The sequence below is a fragment of the Chiloscyllium plagiosum genome, chromosome 23, assembly GCF_004010195.1.
Source record: "Chiloscyllium plagiosum isolate BGI_BamShark_2017 chromosome 23, ASM401019v2, whole genome shotgun sequence".
NCBI classification, from domain to species: domain Eukaryota; kingdom Metazoa; phylum Chordata; class Chondrichthyes; order Orectolobiformes; family Hemiscylliidae; genus Chiloscyllium; species Chiloscyllium plagiosum.
This window is the reverse complement of record NC_057732.1, coordinates 31615097-31635266: the sequence shown is the minus strand read 5'-3', so window position 1 is coordinate 31635266 and position 20170 is coordinate 31615097. Positions and strand designations below refer to the sequence as shown.

General features: G+C 39.7%; 1 protein-coding gene across 1 annotated transcript in view; it reads left to right on the top strand.

Annotated features, from left to right (window-relative positions):
* Positions 1-20170, top strand: part of fbxl13 (F-box and leucine-rich repeat protein 13) — a 314516-nt gene that overhangs the window by 221391 nt on the left and 72955 nt on the right. Inside the window, exons 17-20 of the mRNA XM_043713824.1 lie at positions 476-596; positions 709-871; positions 3475-3594; positions 17878-18004. Of these exons, the coding sequence (XP_043569759.1) occupies positions 476-596; positions 709-871; positions 3475-3594; positions 17878-18004 (531 nt within the window). The remainder of the gene's footprint in view (positions 1-475; positions 597-708; positions 872-3474; positions 3595-17877; positions 18005-20170) is intronic.

The following is a 20170-nucleotide window of genomic DNA, read 5'->3' as shown; positions in this document are numbered from 1 at the left end:
GGGGGCTAATACCTTCAACATATTGTCTAGCTATCACAATTGTTAACAGCTAACCTGAGAATGCAACTTAAAAAAAGGGTTTTGTGATTTACACATGAAAGAAGTGAAACTATCACTGTATTCTAACAGATGAAAGGCTTAACAGACAATCAATTCTTCAATTCATCAGGTGATTGGCTTAACAGACAATCACCTGATGAAGGAGCATCGCTCCGAAAGCTAGTGTGCTTCCAATTAAACCTGTTGGACTATAACCTGGTGTTGTGTGATTTTTAACTTTGTACACCCCAGTCCAACACCGGCATCTCCAAATCAATATTTTGAGAGTAAGGGTTAACATCTAGAAAAGGAATTTAGAAATTAGATTTTCCAAATGCTAAATGTTTTATGCCACTTGAGAAAATCAATATTCTTTTCTCCTTAATTTATAAACTCAAACTGATAGTGCTGACTAACTTATTATGTTTTCTTAAAGGCCATGGTTTCTTACTATTACAACCTGACTACATTTTCACTCCTTGCCTCTCCTCACATATCTGATGCAGCTATTAAAGCTCTTGTCCAGGGGAAGAGGATTACTAAAGTTAAAATTGAAGGTTTGAGAAATTCTACAATTTCTTACATGCATTAAAATCTCATACAAATTGTTTCTTTAAGTATCAGAAAAGCAGTATCTTGGAATTTATGTCCGGTGTTCTGCCACAATAGGTAATCAACATATTAGTGATGCATCTTTCAAAATGATCAGCAAAAATTGCCCAAACTTGAATCACATCTATGTGTCCGACTGCCCAAGGATTACAGATAATAGCTTGAAATCCTTGGCAACACTGAAATATGTCACTGTGTTGAATATTTCAGACTGTATAAGGTAATAATCTTTTAAAATATTGATATTCTTTGTGCCTAATCAATAGCATACTAAATCCTGTCTTTCTATTGATAAAAATTATGTTTTAATGTTTGCCTTTATATCTAAGTTAGAAATATATAGTTTGTGCTAAAGAAAACTCATATGGCTCTCCTTTCTGATTCTCCCTAACCAGTGTCCTCTGTGTTAGTTTGAAACCTCTCAAACAGTGCCATTTAAACTGTCAGTAAAAACTTGCATCCTCATGGTATCTTATTCTCTAAGAGAATCTCAGTCCCCCATGAATATGAACCTTTTCATCCTATTCCACTTTTCACAGCCACACATTCCATTCATTATCTTCTTAATGCAATAAGATTAGAGAACAGAGATATAAACAGCAACAAATTGACAAACAACCTGAACATTTCAGGATCCAAATGGAAGAAAATATGAAAAGGAAAGAATTATTAAATATGTATATGCTAATGTACGTGTTATAAGTAATAATGTTTATGAGTAGTCTGCATGAACTATTATGTGGTGGCATTAGCAGAGACTGGGACACACAAAGCCAAGAATAGGTTCTTAATATTCCTGGCTGACAAATATTTTCAAGAAAATATTTACAAAAGGAAAAGGAATAGGTGTGGCAATGTTAATTAAGAGTGTTGTTTAAATTCTAAATTGTGTTATGATCTCAATTGACAGTAGTACTGGACAAGTCAGAACCCAGAGTGAAACCTAGCTTGAAAGAGCATAAGTTTTATTTTTGCTTTGGAGATGCTGGTGTTGGACCAGGGTGGACAAAGTTAAAAATCACGCAACACCAGGTTGTAGTCCAACAGGTTTAATTGGAAGCACTAGCTTTTGGAGCACTGCTCCTTCATCAGGTGGTTGTGGAATACACAATTGTAAGACACAGAATTTATAGCAAAAGTTTGATATAGCAAAATTTATAGCAACGAGCACCCGAGCTACAAATCTTCTCACAAACTTTGAACACCTACGGGCGAGAGACGCTAAGACAAGCCAGGAAATGGGAATCCTGCGCTAACCGCCTAAGCGCCATATACGAATAAATAACTGTCTTTTAAAAAAAAAATCAAATTCCCTGAGACTGAGAGCGTATACTTGCCCTGGAGCTCCATGATAGATTCTACGCTGAACATGTAGAAGGTTCCCTCTCAACATATCAAAGTTCAAAAGTGCAAATCCCCCGAAAGACAATGACTATAGAACCTATTAAAGAGAAGGTTCTATCCTGTGTTACCCAACTCAAATTTATCTTCTCTGTAGTTTTTTGTTAGGGCCAAACAGACTATCTGCACCAACATTGCAATTGAATTCTGTGATATAAATCTTAGTTCAGGTGTATTTGTGTTGTATTTGTGTTGTAGCCTAGTCTTTAATAGTCTTTTGCACTCCTATCAATATCCTGACTGTTATATTTAAGAAAACCATTTTATGTAGGATTTTACTGCAATCAATATTTACTGGTCTAACATTTATCTCCAGAGTGAAAAATTGCGATTCTATTACCCAGTCTAAAGATGAGTAAAGGGAGGATGGGTATTGCTGGGTGGCAAACATAGGAGCGGGAGAATAGGAATGTCAGAGGTAAGGGATAGGGTTGTCTTTTCAAGTAGCCATCCCTCGGCCTGATGCTGAGTCCTTAATCAGGCAGAGTGACCTCTAGGAAGCTACTAACAAATTCAACACGGCTTACTTGGTAGCCTTTCAGATTTTGTTATCATGAGGAGACTGAAGCTAGGCCTCTCCCTTGATTAAATAGTCATGACTGCCATGCTTTTTGCTTCAAGGTACATCATTAATTTCAACCTTATGTTCCAGGTTTGTGACGTCTCAGCATAGACAAGTTGTTGTATTGGGATAGGATAACACCAAAGTGGCAAGAAAGTTTGGTCCATGTTTTTGTCCTGTACATCATTAGCAGGTCAGGATTTTATTCTACTAGCATGCCCCAAATTGGGTGAGATGATTACAGAAAAGGTACGGAAATGTGGCAGTGAGATCTTTTGCAAACTCTCAAGTCAGCCAGAACTCATTGGTTACCTCTTCAGTGTCTACTGTTTACAAGTGTGAACATGAATTTGCAACATGGGTTCATGGCTCATTGCCTTTCCATTTACCCTTTTATAATGCCCAATGCTAGCTGAAAGATTGGTGAAAATCCCTGGGATTAGACAAAAGAAGGCATAAGAGTATTGTAATGGTGACAGTTTCATTTTAGTTCTCTAGTTTTCAATTTCACCTACATCAAACTCTTACCTACTGAAGGCCTCAATCTGAATCAATGCCTTTAAAATTAGTAAGCTGGGAGAATGGGCGGAGGTTCCATTCCAACCCTGATAAACCCAATTATAGTTGTAATGTTTAGCTGCAAATCTAGTTTATGGTTTTAAGAATACTGATTCAAGCAGTTCTAACTATTACAAGCAATGGAAGGCAATTTCTAACTGCTCATAATTTCAGGATTTTCAGATCTTAAGTTTCCTTAAATTTTTTTTGCACTTAATTTGATGTGTGATATTTGATGAATACATACTCCTGTATAAATAGATGTACATACAGATAAATAATATAAATGTTTTGTGTTGTAGTATCACTGATGGAGGCATAAGATATTTTATGGATAGTCACTCAGCTTCAAAGCTCAGAGAACTAAATCTAAGCAACTGCATTTATATTACTGATTTATCATTGCTGAAAATTGCACAGAGGTATGGAATTTTTTTGTCTATCAGTATGTCCAATTCAAAGTTTCCATGTACCTTTAGAACACTTATAATGCATTTGAGTATATGTATGCTTTTCAAGAACTCTGCTTTTGCATGATAAACATAGAAATATTTAATAATGTCAGACCGACCAATTCACTACAACATTTTAGCAACTCTGTTAGATCTCAAAATATTGTCTTGTCATATCTAAAATAATATCATTCTATTTTTGTATTCTTGCCATTGTACCTGATGTAATGCTGAGACTAAGTTTGCCTAGTTTAATTTTTGTCTATACATTTACAGATAGTATTACCGCAACGGCCTCTGTCTTTGATCATGCATGATTACCTCTGGTGTGGCTCCTTTTTCTCATCGACATTATGCCCATCGTTATCATCATCATCCAAAATCATAGTTTCAGTTTCTACATGTAGGCTGATGATGCTCAGCTGTATCCCTTCTCTACCTTATTTCGTCCCTCTCCCTTCTTTAATTGTCTGGCAGATTGTTTAGCACCTTGTATTGAATGATAAGAATTTCCTCCAATTAAATACTGGGAAGATAGAAAGCTTTGTCTTTGAACCCCCTCACAAAACCTGATCCTTGCTGCCAACACCATCCCTCTTTCTAGCAAATGTTTGAGGCTGCACCAGATTGTGTGCAACTTTGGTGTTACATGCAACTCTGCTGAGGCCTGCTCACTAATCTGAAAATGCACACAGTTCCAGGCCTGTTTTGTCATCACATATAATTTCAATGATACTTTGAGCGTGCTGAAAAGGGATTAAGGTGTTCAGGACCAGGGAGTGAGAATAGGTAGGGGAGGAAGTAGTAAGGACAGCAATCATGCCCCTGTTCACAACAGCTCCTAAATCCAATTCTTTATCTCCCTTATGAGCCTCTTTCGCCCTCCAGGCTTCCCCCCCGCATAACCCAAAGAAATCCTGCACATCGCAGAGTTCGTTTTTATAGTGGTTTAATTAGTTTCCCTAAACTGGCTCTGGCTTCATTCTGAAGCTTTCAATGCTCTGCACTCTTCCTTTCTTGTGTCTAAGTGTACTGAGTACTTTACCGTTTTCTTGTTCCTCATCTGAAAAACAGTTCCACATTTTAAAAATTTCTTATAATATCAATGAATTACAATTGTACCTTATTAAACCTTGTTAGAGACTGCAGATGCTGAATCCAAAATAGACAAGCAGATGGCTAGAAGAACACAGCGAGCCAGACTGCATCACGAGTTAGAGAAGTCAATGTTTCAGGTATGACCCTTCTTCAGGAATGGAAGTGAGGCTAGGGGGAGCTGCAGATAAAGGGGGTGGGGGAGAAGGGTTATGGATGGGGGGGAGAGAGGGGCAGAATGGTGAGGTAGTAAAGGGTGAATACAGGTGGTGGGTGCAGCCTGATTGGTTGATGGGAGGAATGAATCTGGTTAGTAGCTGGAAGGAAGGATCAGTAGGAGGAATGGAAGGGAGGAGGCAGAGCTGGAAATGGAGTCGGAAGATGGGTGGGAAAGTTATTTGAAATTGGAGAGCTCAATGTTGTGTTCTCTGGGCTGTAGGCTGCCCAGGCAGAAGGTAAGATGTTGTTCCTCTAAATTGTGGTCTGATTCACTGGGGCAATGGAGGAGACCGTGGATGGACATGTCAGAGAGGGAGTGGGAAAGGGAATTGAAATGGCTGGTGATCAGGAAGTCAGGCTGGCTTTATGGCCCAGCTGAGATGCTTGGTGAAATGTTACCTTAGTTCATGTTTGGTCTCACTGATGCATAGAAGACCACATCAGGAGCAATGGCTGCAGTAAGTTAGGTTGGAGGAGAGACAGGTGTATCTCTGTTTTACCAGGAAGGATTGTTTGGAGCCCTGGATAGAGGTGAGGGAGGTGGTGTGCTGGCAGGTTTTGCATCTTTTATGGTTCAACCACAAGCCCAACTACCCCAGCCAACCCATTGTCTCGAATGCTTCCGTCCGACCGCACTTATTTCTTCCTACTTTGACTCCATTCTCTCCCCCTTAATCCAGGCACTTCCCATCTACATACAGAGCACTAACCATGCCTTCCACCTCTTCAAACTTCCAGCTCCCCGGCCCCCAGTCCTTCATCTTCACTATGAATGTGCAGTCCTTGTACACATCCATTCCCCACAATGACAGCCTGCAAGCCCTCAGTTTCTTCCTCTCCAACAGACCCATCAGTTCCTCTCCACCAATACCCTCCTCCACCTTGCCGACTTAGTCGTCACCCTCAATAACCTTTTCTTCAATTCTGTCCACTTCCTCAAAATTCAGGGGTTGGCAATGGACACTTGCATGGGCCCTAGCTATGCCTGCTTCTTTGTCAGCTACATCGAACAGACACTTTTCAGCACATACACAGGTACTATTCCACAACTCTTCCACCATTATATCGATGACTGCATTGGTGCGGCATTCTGCAGCCAAGCTGAACTGTAGCAGTTCATCAACTTCACCAACAACTTCCACCCTGCCGTTAAATTCACTTGGTCTATCTCGGACACCTCTCTTCCCTTTCTTGAACTTTCCAATTCCATCTCACGCTAAAGTTTACAGACTGACATTTACTATAAACCCATAGACTCCCATAACCACCTGGACTACACCTTCTCCCATCCTGCAAAAACTCCATTCCGTTCTCTCAATTCCTCTGTCTCCATTGCATCTGCTCTGATGAGAAGACATTTAATTCCCAAGCATCCCAGATGTCCATCTATTTTTAACAACGTGCTTTTCCTCCCTCTGTTATCCAGACAACCCTCCACCTTACCTCCTACATTCCCCACTCCACTGCTCTAAAACACTCCCCCTCCAAACATAATAAAGACAGGGTCCCTCTTGTCCTCACTTTCCACTCCACTCATCTCCGCATTCAACGTATCATTCTCAAATACTTCTGCCAACTCCAACTAGACCCCTCCACCAAGAGCTTGTGCCCCTCCCCATCACCCTCTGCTTTCTGCAAGGACCCTTCCCTATGTCACTCCTTGGTTCACGCCACTCTCCCCATAAACCCATCCAACACCCACTTTCCCCTGTAACCATAAAAGATATAAAACCTGCCAGCACACCACTTCCCTCACCTCCATCCAGCCCCCAAACAATCCTTCCAGGTGAAACAAAGATTCACATGCCACCAAGACCCCACCACCAAGAACATCTTCCCCTCCCCATCCCCTTTTGCCTTCTGCAAGGACCATTACCTTTGTCGCTCCTTGGTTCACACCATTCTCCACACCAAAACCCAACCCCGCCCCCCCACCTCCCTGAACCCCCAGTACATTTCCCTGCAACCATAAAAGAGGCAAAACCTCACCTCCATCCAGGGCTCTAAACAGTCTTTTTAGGTGAAACAGAGCTTCATCTGTTTCTCCTCTAACCTAGTTTATTACATCCAATGTTCCCGATATGGTCTTCTGTACATCAATGAGATCAAACATAAACTAAGGTGGCTGTAAGGGCCAGGCTGACTTCCCTGTCACTGCTCATTCCAATTCCCCTTCCCATTCCCTCTCTGGCATGTCCGTCCTTGGCCTCTTCCATTACCTTGGATCACAAATTGGAGGGACAACTTATCTTCCGCCTGGGCAACCTACAGCCCAGAGGACTCAACATGGGGTTCTCCAATTTCAAATCTCCTGATTCCCTTTCCAACCCTGTCTCCTCTCTTCCATTCCTTCCACCAAATATCTTCCTTTCCGCTACCAATCAGATTAATTCCTCCCATCAATCAACCAGGCTGTACTCGCAACCTGTATTCACCTATCACTACCTCACCATTATGCCCTTCCCCACCCATAACCCTCTCCCCTCTATATCTGCAGCTTCCCCTACCCCGCCTCCATTCCTGAGGAAGTGTTATACCTGAAACGTTGACTTCCCCAACTCTTGATGCTGCCTGGCTTGCAGTGTTCTTCCAGCCTTCAGCTTGTCTTATTAAACCTTGATCTATTTCAACCCTGTATGATTTTGGTTGCTGTGTTTTTCTCCATGATCAGACTTTCTATGTGTTCATTTCTGACCCATATTCATTTGTGAACTGTAGCTATGACAACTCATACTCCGTACATTATATTAACATTTCTAGCCTGGTTTTTTCTTTGCTCTTCTTCTCGCTGTTTCACTCTATTATGGCCAGTCTCAGTGACGTTTGGCTTAGTTTCTGAGACAAAGGTGGAGGTTCTGTTCTCAACCTTCTACCCATAAATAGCTGTGATGATAGTCTATGCTAAAGCAATGATGGTGTCTAGCTTAATAGTGCAAGACTTAGATCTTTTTGTTCTGCTTGTATAATGCTTTCGTTACACAAACTCCTTGCTTAGCTTTTCCATTTGCTTGAGGTGAACGTATAGCATGACTCTGAATTTCTGTTCTGCTCTGTGGACTGACGTTTTTCTTCTGCCTTCTCATTTTGCTATATGCCTGGTTTCAAAAAATTACTGCTTATTTTCTCTTGTAAGCCACGACCTCTGCATGATCAGTGGTATCTCTGAATTCTGATTGGTTTCTTAAAGATTATTGTCATCTTCTCATTATGTCCTGGCCAGTTCCCTCAACACAATATCCAAATTGCAATATCCAAAAGGCCATTTCGGCATTTAGTACTTCCTCACATGATGCTGCATTCTCATCAATGTCCTGTCTTGCAACTACAATACTTGTAGTGATCTCCGCACATCTAATGATATACTGACATTGTCCTTTATTCATTTTTTTTTTAGATTAGATTACATTAAATTACAGTGTGGAAACAGGCCCTTCGACCCAACAAGTCCACACCGAACCGCAACCCACCCATACCCCTACATTTACCCCTTACCTAACACTATGGGCAGTTTAGCATGGCCAATTCACCTGACTTGCACATCTTTGGACTGTGGGAGTAAAACCCACGCAGACACGGGGAGAACGTGCAAACTCCACACAGTCAGTCGCCTGAAGCGGGAATTGAACCCGGATCTCTGGCGCTGTGAGGCAGCAGTGCTAACCACTGTGCCACCGTGCCGCCCACAGACTAAGACCAAAGCTATTCTTATACATTTTCCTTCCAGACCTCCTATTCCTGAATCTGATGTGATCTGCTGGAATGATCACCTGGAATGTTCTTGGAATGACAAATTATCCTCCATGCCTCACCTGAGCTCTGGTGTTGCCCTTCATCTGTGACTGTGCCCATCTTACTGTGTGCTGCTTTGGGTCATCTAGTTTCTGGGTCCATTTTTCAGTTTTCTACTGCACCCACAATGTCTCCTCTCAAAACCTTGTTAAGAGTTTCTGTTTCTTTCCAGTTCTCTCTATATAATTGTAATATTGCCTCTTAATTACATTTTATTGATGACTCATGACTCTACATTGATACACTTGCATCTAATTGTCTGAGAGTTGATTAGTCTCCACAAATATTTTTGTCCTATCCTATGTTAAGAAGTTCTAATTCATCAATATAGTTTACTCATGGAGATTTTTTCCAGCTGGCATCTAAACCATGCACATCTCAACAAAATCTAAGTTTAATATGTATAACTACTTTCAAGAAGGCAGACTGTTAAGATCATTTTTTAATGTATAGAATAGCTTCCTCTTGTGCTACGTTATCTTATGATTCTATGATTTGCTGAAAAGACTTCTACCAGTGGCTGTGAAAGTCACCATCACAGTTAGGCTTTATTTTCCCCCACTGGTTCCTTTCAAGCAATAATGGAGGACTTTTGCAGTGTTCTGTGCAGATATTATTTTACTGTCAAAACCCATACCCAACCAATGAAAACATGTGAACCAATGTAAATATGATGTTCTTCAGAATAAATACTATCAAGTGAACCATATGTAGTTATTTTTTATTCACATTTAGTAATATAAAACAGCAGGTTAAAACAGTCAAGCACAATAGTTTTATGGTTTAAACATTTGTTTAACTCCCATCCAGAATTTTCTGATTCTGAAGCAAATTCTATGGTTCTTGTGATGCTTTTGGCTTAAATTAATGTAAATAATAAGTAATTAATCTGTGGTGATTTCAGTAATATTTAGGCTTAACGCTGCTTCTGGGTAGCAGACAGTTTACACAAGATTAAGCTGATATTTTTGCTTTTATAATTCTTTCATGGTGTTCAGGCATCACATTTATTGCCCATGCTTAATTTCCCTTGAACTGGGTGGCTTGCTAGGCCATTTCAAAGGGCAGTTAAGAGGCAACCACATTGCTGTGGATCTGGAGTCACATTGTAGGCCAAATCTATTCAGCAATGTTATTGGACACCTCTGAAGCAGGTGGGACTTGAACCCAGGCCTCCTGGCTCAGAAGTAGGGACACTACTACCACACCACAAAGGCCTGTACTTAACCTCTAAAGCACAATGCTCAAGCTGCTTCAGCTGTTGACCTTTCTTATACATGTGATTGTCTAGGACTAAAGAAGTTGTTATATTCAATCATATGAAGCTATTCCAGTCAGTGCATTGAGTAAAAGAGTTGGGATGTCATGTTGATGCTGTAACAGGCCACTTTCGGAATACTGCATTCTGTTATGGTCTCCCTGCTGTAGGAAAGATGTCGTTAAACTTGAAAGGGTTCAGAAAAGATCTAAAAGGATGTTGCCGGAGTTGGGGGTCTGAACTATAGGGAGAGGCTGAATAGGCTGGGGATATTTTCCCTGAAGCATTGGAGGCTGAGTGGTGACCTTAGGTTCATAACATCATGAGTGGTATGGATAGGGTGAATAGCCAATGTCTTTTTTCTGGGGTAGGGGAGTCAAAACTAGAGAGCTTGGTTTAAAACAAGAGGGGAAAAATTTAAAATGGACCCAAGGGGCAATTTTTTTCACATAGAGGGTGGTGTTTATATAGAATGAGCTGCCAGAGGAAGTGGTAGAGGCTAGTACATTTAAAAGACATCTGGATTGATGCATGAATAGGAAGGGTTTAGAGGGATATGGGTCAAGTGCTGGTAAATGGGACTAGATTGATTCAGGATATCTGGTCAGCATGGATTAGTTAGATTGAAGTGTCTATTTCTATGCTGTACATCTCTATCACGCTATGACTCATGTTGAATATCATAATATTTGGCCTGAGTCATGCTATCCTCAATATAAACTCATGTCCAGTGTGACTTAGTAACAACAATAAAGATATTTTTCATTAAAAGTTACTTCATTTATAGTATCTATTGGATGCTCATCAAATGCTTAATGATGTTAAAGGAATATAACTTTTTCAATTTAGTTATAGCCTTATAGCTCTCTTTCATTTTGTGTGCAATAAATAAATTGCAAAAATACCCGAATTACTTGTTATGGACCAGGTCAAACCCCCTCAAAACATTTCAAGAAGGTAGCTCAGATCCCTAGCTTTTCTAGTTGTTTTGAACAGGTGTGTAATGGATATTCCTGGTGTGATGCAGCTGGTCAAAACCCCTCAGTTTTAAACAAAATAGAATTTATTTACAGATTACTGAACGAAACACAAACAAAAGAGAAGATACAGAATAATGTAACCTATATGAAAACCCAGACTATCCCAACTTAGTGATGCTTTTCCAAATTCCTGCAACAATCCCCATAAATATCCCTTGGCAAAGAAGATAAAATCAAATACAGGTTATAACAGGAAAGAAAGAGATGGCAGAGAGATTCAGCATGAAACACCTTTTTCCATGCAGCTGTTTCTTTTGGATTCTCAGCTAACAACTGACCAGCAGCTTTGAACAGCCAGACTGCTAAAAACCAAAGCAAGCCAGGAAAAAGCTGAGCTGGCAGAACTGGCCATTCCACTTTCATTTTAAACGAACACTTGAAAAAAATTGAAAGCCTCTTCTCTGAGGCGGTATCTGTTAGCTATAATTAAATTGGCCCTAAAACCCATCTAAACCAGGCACTCTGGAATCTCTGAGAAAAACCCAAGGATAACATAGCCTTGTTAAAGGAGCAGCATTATCACACCTCCTCCCTTAAAAAAGGACAATCATCAATATTCAAAGACGGCTTCATTTTAAAACCCCCTTAATCTTACACCGTTAGTAAATGACAACAGATATATACATTACATTGACAATAACCGTGTTAACATGCACATTAAATTCTACTGCAATCTGGTTTACTCCCACCACCAATCACCTCTGTTTCTCATCCAAGTCTCGACAATGCGTTGGCAATCACATTTTCTCGTTCTGCCACCAGCACAGTTTTCAAATTGAATGGCTGTAACAACAAACTCCATCTAAACAATCTGGAATTTTTGTCCTTCAATATCTCCAAAAACTTCAGTGGGTTAATATGATCAGTGTTTATGATTGTCTCGGAGACATTACTGGTAACATAATCGTTGAAATGTTGTAACGCCAACACCAAGCTCAAAGTCTCCTTCTCAACTGTTGAATATTTCTGCTGATGAATGTTCAGTTTTCTGGAAAAACACCTGATAGGTCTTTCTATTTTCTCCTGTAAGAGCACAGTACCAACACCCACATCTCTTGCATCGATGGCCACCTTGAATGGCTTTGCGTAATTAGGGGTGGTTAACACTGGGGCAATGGTAAACACAGCTTTCTGTCTGTCAAATGCCTTCTGAGAGTCTGCTGTCCACTGAAATGTCTTGCCTTTCCTTCGTCATACAGTGAGTGGAGCAGCCAGACTGCTAAATTTTGGCAAAAATTTCTGATAAAATTCACTCAATTCCAGGAATCTTTATACTGCTCTTTTTTGTCGATGGTACGGGAAACTCCCCAATTACCTTTGTTTCTGCATTCATTGGGGCCATTTGTCCATCTCCAATAACATGGCCCAGGAAGGTGACTTGGGCATTGGCGAATTCATTTTTAGCTGAAAATGTGTTGCTGGAGAAGCGCAGCAGGTCAGGCAGCATCCAGGGAACGGGAGAATCGACGTTTTGGGCATAAGCCCTTCTTCAGGAATATGCCCGAAACATCGATTCTCCTGTTCCCTGGATGCTGCCTGACCTGCTGCGCTTCTCCAGCAACACATTTTCAGCTCTGATCTCCAGCATCTGCAGACCTCACTTTCTCCTCAAATTCATTTTTAGCCAGGTTTATCACCAAGCTTACCTCGCAAAGTCAATTCTGATAAGTGTTGCAAATGTACCTTCCATGTGTGACTAAAAATCACCCACAGATCATTAATATAAACTACACAATTGAGTAATCTGGAAATGACCTCATTGGTTAGTTTTTGAAATGTGTCCGGCACATTTTTTATTCCAAATAGCATGACTTTAAATTGATACAGTCTATTCAATGTTACAAAAGGTGAAACTGTCTTCGCTGTTTCGGACAAAGGTACCTGCAGTATTCTTTGAGAAAGTCCACCTTTTCAATATAGTCTTCCAAACGCAGAATCAGATATGCATCAGTCTTTGTAACTGCATTGACTTTGCGATAGTCCACACATAACCATTGGGTACCATCTGGTTTTGGCACATTACTGCAGGTGAACTCCAGTCACTGTAACTAACTTCAATTTGTCTGAGGCAGTATCTGTTTGCTATAATCAAATTGGCTGTAAAGCACATCTAAACCAGGCACTCTGGAACCTCTGAGAAACCCAAGGACAACATAACCTTGTTAAAGGAGCAGCATTATCACACTACCCCACCTTCCCCTTAAAAAAAACCATCAATATTCAAAGATGGCTTCATTTTAAAAACCCCTTAATCTTACACTTTTCGTAAATGACAACAGATATATACATTACATTGACAATAATCATACAAACACGCATATTAAATTCTATTGCAATCTGGTTTACTCCCTCTGGTTTACTCCCACCATCAATCACCTCTGTTTCTCATCCAAGTTTTGGAACATGCATTCAATCTCCTTTTGAACTTGTGCCAACTTTTGAGGGATATGCCTATAAAGATGTTGCTTAATCAGAACAGCATCTCCGATAACTATATCATGCAAATTAGGTTAGTACTTCCCAGCTTATTTCCACATTTTTCCCCATGTTTTAGTAATAACTCTTTCAGGTCATATCAGTTTTTCTCTGGAAGGTAACTCAATAATTTATCCCAATTTTTGACAATTTCCTCATTATCCAGTATAATTTGAGGAATGTCCAATTCAGAATCCTCTGAACTTGGTTCTTCACTCTGTGTTGTAACCAATAACACACTTTCCTTTTTGCTTTCCTTCCCTGTCAAGATACCATTTGAGCATATTCACATGACACACTGAGATTTCTTTCTGTCTGGCATTGTTATCAAATAGTTCACCTAACTCAACCTCCTTTCAACTTGATAAGGTTCATTAAACCTTGCTTTTAAAGGTTCACCTATCACTGGAAGTAACACTAATACTTTATCCCAATACCAAAATTGCAAGTTTTTGATTTCTTGTCTGCTTCCTGGTACATTGCATGCTGTAATATGCTTAAACACTGTCGAGCCAACTTCCCCGCTCATTTAATCATCCCCTAAAATCTGACACAGTCTAAACATGTGGTCTCTGAATTCTGATTACCAATTTCTCCTGAATCAATTTTAGTGGTCCTCTCATGTTATGTCCAAACACTATATCAAATGAACTGAATTTGGCCAATTCATTTGGTGCTTCTCTGATCGTAAAAAGTATAAACAGAATTCCTTTATCTGAATAGTCTTGACTATAAGCCGTCAACATGGCTTTTATGTCTGATGCCACCTTTCTAGCACTCCCTGTGATTCTGGTTGATGCGCAGTAGATTTGAATTGTTCCTAAGCTATCCATTACTTCCTTGAATAATTTTGATGTAAAGTGTGACCCTTGATCTGATTAGATCTCTGTGGGTAGTCCATACCTAGTGAAAAATTTGAGTAACTCCTCTACAACCCTTTTAGCAGTGATATTGCACAATGGAATGGCCTCTGGAAATCTAGTGCACACATCCATTATTGTTAACAAATACTGATTCCCACTTTTTGTTTTATGTAGGGGTCCTATGCAATCAGTTAAAACTCTTGTAAAAGTTTCCTCAAATGCAGGAATAGATATAAAAGGTGCACATTTTATTACTGCCTGTGGTTCTCCAATTACCTGATGTGTCTAGCAAAATTCAACTACATCCTTGTGCAGTCCAGGCCAGCAAAAATATTTTTGTATTTTAGCTTGAGTTTTCTTACCCCTAAAGGACCCCCTACTTGTAGCTCATACACCAGTTGCAACACCTCCTTCCTATAACCCACTGGTAATATGACTTGATGAACGTCTGCCCATTTCTCATCTGCCTGAATATATGTGGTCTCCATTTCCTCATTAAGACATCATTTTTAAAATAGTAGCATACCTGATACATCTAGATACTTCTTCAGTGTATATTTTTTATACAATTGGTTTAGTTTCTCATTTCTCTGCTATAACTCAGTTAATTTCGCTGAACTAAAGATTTGCCATCTTTCTGCTCCTGTTTTGTGTCAACCATTTGATCAAACAGGGTCTCTGCTAATTTCACCTCAACATCTTATCTATACTCTTTGATCTCTCCTGTTTCATCTGGTGACTTTGTGACCTCATTACCACACAGTCAGGAAAAATGCCAGGATATGTGTCCTGCACAGTTCAGTTGCCTGAGTTTCCACTGGCTTTTCAACCACAGTAAGCAGCACTCCTACCTATGAACCAGTTATATCGGTAGCAAGAACAAATTGTTTTTTTGAGCTGAGAGTTTGTCCAGTACACCTACCATGACTTCTCCACTCTTTACTGGGCACTCTAACTCACTCTACATAGTTGGACGCTTCTTGTCTCACTATAAATTTCTTTTACTAGCACATTTTCTGGCAATAGTCCCTTAGAAGTACATATTGCCTCATCTTTCAACATCGAAGATTGAGAGGATCCTGTGTCTCTAAATATTGTACCGTCTTTACCTGCTGCTCCTGGCCTATGCGAGTAAACTTTACCTTTGCAGGTATATGGCTTAAGAAGATCTGGCATTTCCTCCTTTACCAACCTCTGACTCGGTTGTACATTCTGGTGCAACTTTTTAGCATCCACTATGATTTCTGTTACCACTCTAAAAAAAATTAATTGGGTTATCCTGTTTTCCTACACCTGGTTTCCCAGTGCTTTTCCTAATCTACTGTGATTTTACATGTCCTACTTTATTGCAGTGAAAACACCAGAGCTTTTTCACTTCTCTTTGCCCTTCAAGGGTTTCCTTTTTACCCTGTGGTGAGTTATTCTTATGATCTTCACCAAGATTTACCTTTCCCTGTCCACGTGAGGATTTTTCTTTTCCCAACTTCTATCCCTCATTGAATTTGATTTTGGAAGCCAACCTTTGGTTTATGGACCATCTCATAATCATCAGCCATTTCAGTTGCTAACCTTGCTGTTTTAATTCTCTGCTCTTCCACATGAGTTCTCATTACTTGAGGAAGTGAATTTTTGAACTCTTCCAAAATAATTGTCTCTCTAAGAGAATTATAAGTTTGCTCTATTTTTAATGCCTTTATTCACCTATCAAAATTACTTTGTTTGATCCTTTCAAACTCAATGTAGATTTGACCAAGGTCCATCTTGAGATTCCTGAAATGTTGTCTGTAGGCTTCTGGCACAAGCTCATAAGCACTTAAAATGGCTTTCTTCACCTCCTCATACGCTCTCCATACCTCCTCTGATAGTGATGCGAATACTTCACAAGCCCTACCTACAAGTTTTGTTTGGATTGACAAAACGCACATGGACATTGGTCACTGAATTTGTTTAGCCACCTTCTCAAATGAGATGAAAAAGACTTTTACGTCCTCCTCATCAAATTTAGGCAATGTGTAAATATATTTAAACAGATTCTCACCAGGCCTTTGGCTACCACGGATTGCTCATCCTCATTGTCTTCCTCATTAAGCTTACCTTCATCTCCATCCTTTTAAGCTGACTTTCCTGTTTAAGTACCAATTTCAGAAGTTCAAATTCCTTCTCTTTCTTCCTTTCCTATCTTTTCTCTCTGCCTTGTTCTTCTGCTAAAGTGATTTGTTCTTTTTCTCTTTCCTCTGCTTTTAATCATGATTCAAACAGCTTAATTTCTTTGTCCGTTTCCTTTTGCCTCTAACCAAGCTGCTTCATTTTCAACTAAATTTTAGCTAACTCTAAAGACTCTGATGGCATTTCTCACAAATTTTAATGCTGAGCTATTGCTGTAATTATCTCTTCTTTCCTCACGGAAGGAGGCAGCTCCAACTCCAGCTTGTCTGCTAATTCCAGCAGCTTGGCCTTATTCACCTTTTATAAAACCCCCAAATTCAACACCCATAACAAAAGACACTAACACCTACCACTTACTACCTTTGAGTCCAGCAACACTAATACCAATTTGGAATTTTGGAACAAATCCCGGACGAGCCCCCAATCTGTTATGGACTAGGCCAGAGCCCCTCAAAACATTTCAAGAAGGTAGCCCAGACCCTACCTTTTCCAGTTGTTTTGAGCAGATATAAAGATTTAAACAAAACAGAATTTAATTACAGAATACTGAATGAATCACAAACAAAAGAAAATACAAAATACAAAACAAAATACAAAATACAGAACAACAACCTATCTGAAAACCCGATAGATTATTCCAAATTAATGCTGTTCCAAATTCCTGCAACAATTCTCATAAACACCCCTTGGCAAAGAGAGCAAAATCAAATACCAGATCTTACAGGAGAGAGAGAGAGAAATGGCAGAGAGATTCAGCATGGAACACCTCCTTCCATGTAGCCAGACTGCTAAAAACCAAACCAAACCAGAGAAAAGCTGAGCTGGGGGAACTGGCCATTTGCCTTTCACTGTATAAGTGTTTTTTTTTACTTGAAAGCCTTTTTCTTGAGGCAGTGTCTGTTACTTATAATCAAATTGGCCCTAAAACCCTTCCAAACCAGATACCTGGAACCTCTGCATTTATGCCACCCCTGAAAAAACCCAAGGACAACATAACCTTGATAAAGGAGCAACATCATCAGATCCTATTCAAGCAATAATTTGCTGTATTATCTTCTGCAGGTCTTTTTAAATCACTACTTGCTCCCTTTTTTTATTAATAAATGGAAAATGGCATAATTTATTTAGTAAATTTTATTTTAGGTTGTAGTGAAATCTAAATATTTTTAACATTCCTGAAGTACAATTCTTTTTCAATATGTTATCAAATACATGATACCACGAACAGCATAGTGTTGAAACTGTGTTAAATCAGTTTTCATTCTTATCATGAATTGAAGTGCAAAATTTCAGATGATGAACAGATATGTTATAATAACCAGCCTATAATCTATTGTAACTTTTTCAGGTGTCAGAGTTTAACACATCTGAGATTGCGTTACTGTGAACGCTTAACTGACAGTGGGATTGAGTGGCTTGGAAACTTGCCTGTTCTGAACACCATTGATCTAACAGGAACCAACGTACAAGAGCAGGTTTAAAAATGTTTTCTGAAGTAATAGTAAATGTTATTTACCTAAAAATCCATATGCTGTCAACAGTAAATGCTATTTACCTAAAAATCCATATGATCGCTTTAGGACATGGAACATAAAGATCAGTAGGGAGAGACTTCATTGCCATGGTCAGCCTCCAATGTGATACGAAATCTAATCATTTATTGGAGAGTATATCAAGAAAGATTTCCTGAGTGATAAAACAGAAATCTGTTATTTTCAATGAATGCTCAGCAGGATCACTGATAAATAATTTCTCCAAAATCTACTGCGGCATAATATAAAAATTGTATTCTGTTCAGCAACATCATCTGTTGCTTTTGCTATCTAATTCTTCCCATTACTCTCAACCCTCCCCAATTATACCATTTCCAAGAAAGTAGCAACTGAAGTACCTCCTATTTCATCGAGCATAGAATCCACCCTGCTGCTGGGGAAATGGAAATTCTATAGATGACCAGATCTCTCAGAATTGGCAAGGTCTTAAGTAACCACTTCCCTCCAATTTTTCAGCAAGTTTAATCACACTCTCACTGGCTTTATGGTGGTTGTCAAAAAGAGCCTGCATATATTTTCAATGTATAGTTCAATAACTGATGACCTTATTCATCATATAAAATAAACAACAGTTCTTTCAGTTTCTAGCTAAAAGTAGATTTGAGCCTTCTAGCTTAATGAAAACAGATAATAAAGTCATAAACAGACAAATAGACAAAATGTTGGATGAATTGAAAAAAAAATGTGAAAAACTCTCTCATTGCCTGCCATATTTCATTTTATTACATACTAATATTTCTTTAATTTTTTTTAACAGCTTAAGCATGTAATAATCACTTTGAGTGACAAGCTGAGTTAATTTTAAGCATTTCATTGACTCATCACTTCTATAATTTTGTCTTCATGGTATCAGGATATTATATAAGATATATATTGCTCCCTATTAACATTTTGTTTAAATATAAAACTGTAACTTAATTTGAACCACCAAAGCATATGAGCAATAACTAAAATAACATTTTTTTAAAACTGCATGTTGAATTGTTTTACACTGTAATAACACAATAAACAAACACCTTTTTAATCAACCCCAAAATGGAGACTGTGAGCGTTGACATTTAGTGATGATAAAATTCTGTTTCTTCTGAAAACTTAAATGAATTGTCCAATGAAAGGGTGAAATTGAATCTTACCTGTGTCAAATTTTAAAAACTTAATCGCAACTGTAAGTTTTCCGGGCCTAGAAATTCAATAATTTGCTTGCTTTGCATGGCTTGGTTTGGACAGTGAATAGCTATGAGTTTCACATGATGCTAACTGCTGTCATAAAGTGTGGCGCTGAAAAAGCACAGCAGGTCAGGCAGCATCCGAGGAGCAGGATGTGGGTGGGGCGTGGAGGGGAGATGAGGAAACTGGTGAAATCGAAATTGATGCCGTGTGGCTGGAGGGTCCCAAGGCAGAAGATGAGGCGTTCCTCCTCCAGCTTTGGAGTTGCATGGCCTTGTCAGAATGGGAGAGGGAGTGGAGGGGCCGGCCATAGGGCAGTGGTGTTATTGGGTGTGAATGTCCCGGAGATGTTTCCTGAACTGTTGCATGAGTTGGTGTGCTGTCTCCCCAATGTAGAGGAGACCACATCGGGAGCAACAGGCACAGTAGATGAGGTGTTTGGAAGTGCAGGAAAATCTCTGCCAAATGTGTAAGGATCCTTTGATCCCTGTACCATTCCATCCAACACCCCAAAGGATCCTTCCACATCCGGCAGAGATTTCCTGCACATCCAAACACCTCTTGAACTGTCCTACCTGTCCATCGTCCTTCACATCTATCCGCTTCACCCTATCACCATCAGCCCCCACCATCTACCTATCGCCTTCCAAGCTAGCATCCACCCCACCAGCCCCAGCCCATTTAATCTCTCAGCCTCCATGGCTGCCCGACTCCCAATCATTGACTCTCCTGCTCCTCGGATGCTGCCTGATGCACTGTGCTTTTCCAGTGCCACGCTTTTTGACTCTGATCTCCAGCATCTGCAGTCCTCACTTTCTGCTAATTGCTGTCAGCATGTTTTGAGTAGATAGATGCCATCATCATCTTTTTCTGACTGTCTCTACAGGGCTTATCTACTCTAAAATGGCAAAGGGAAGTCAC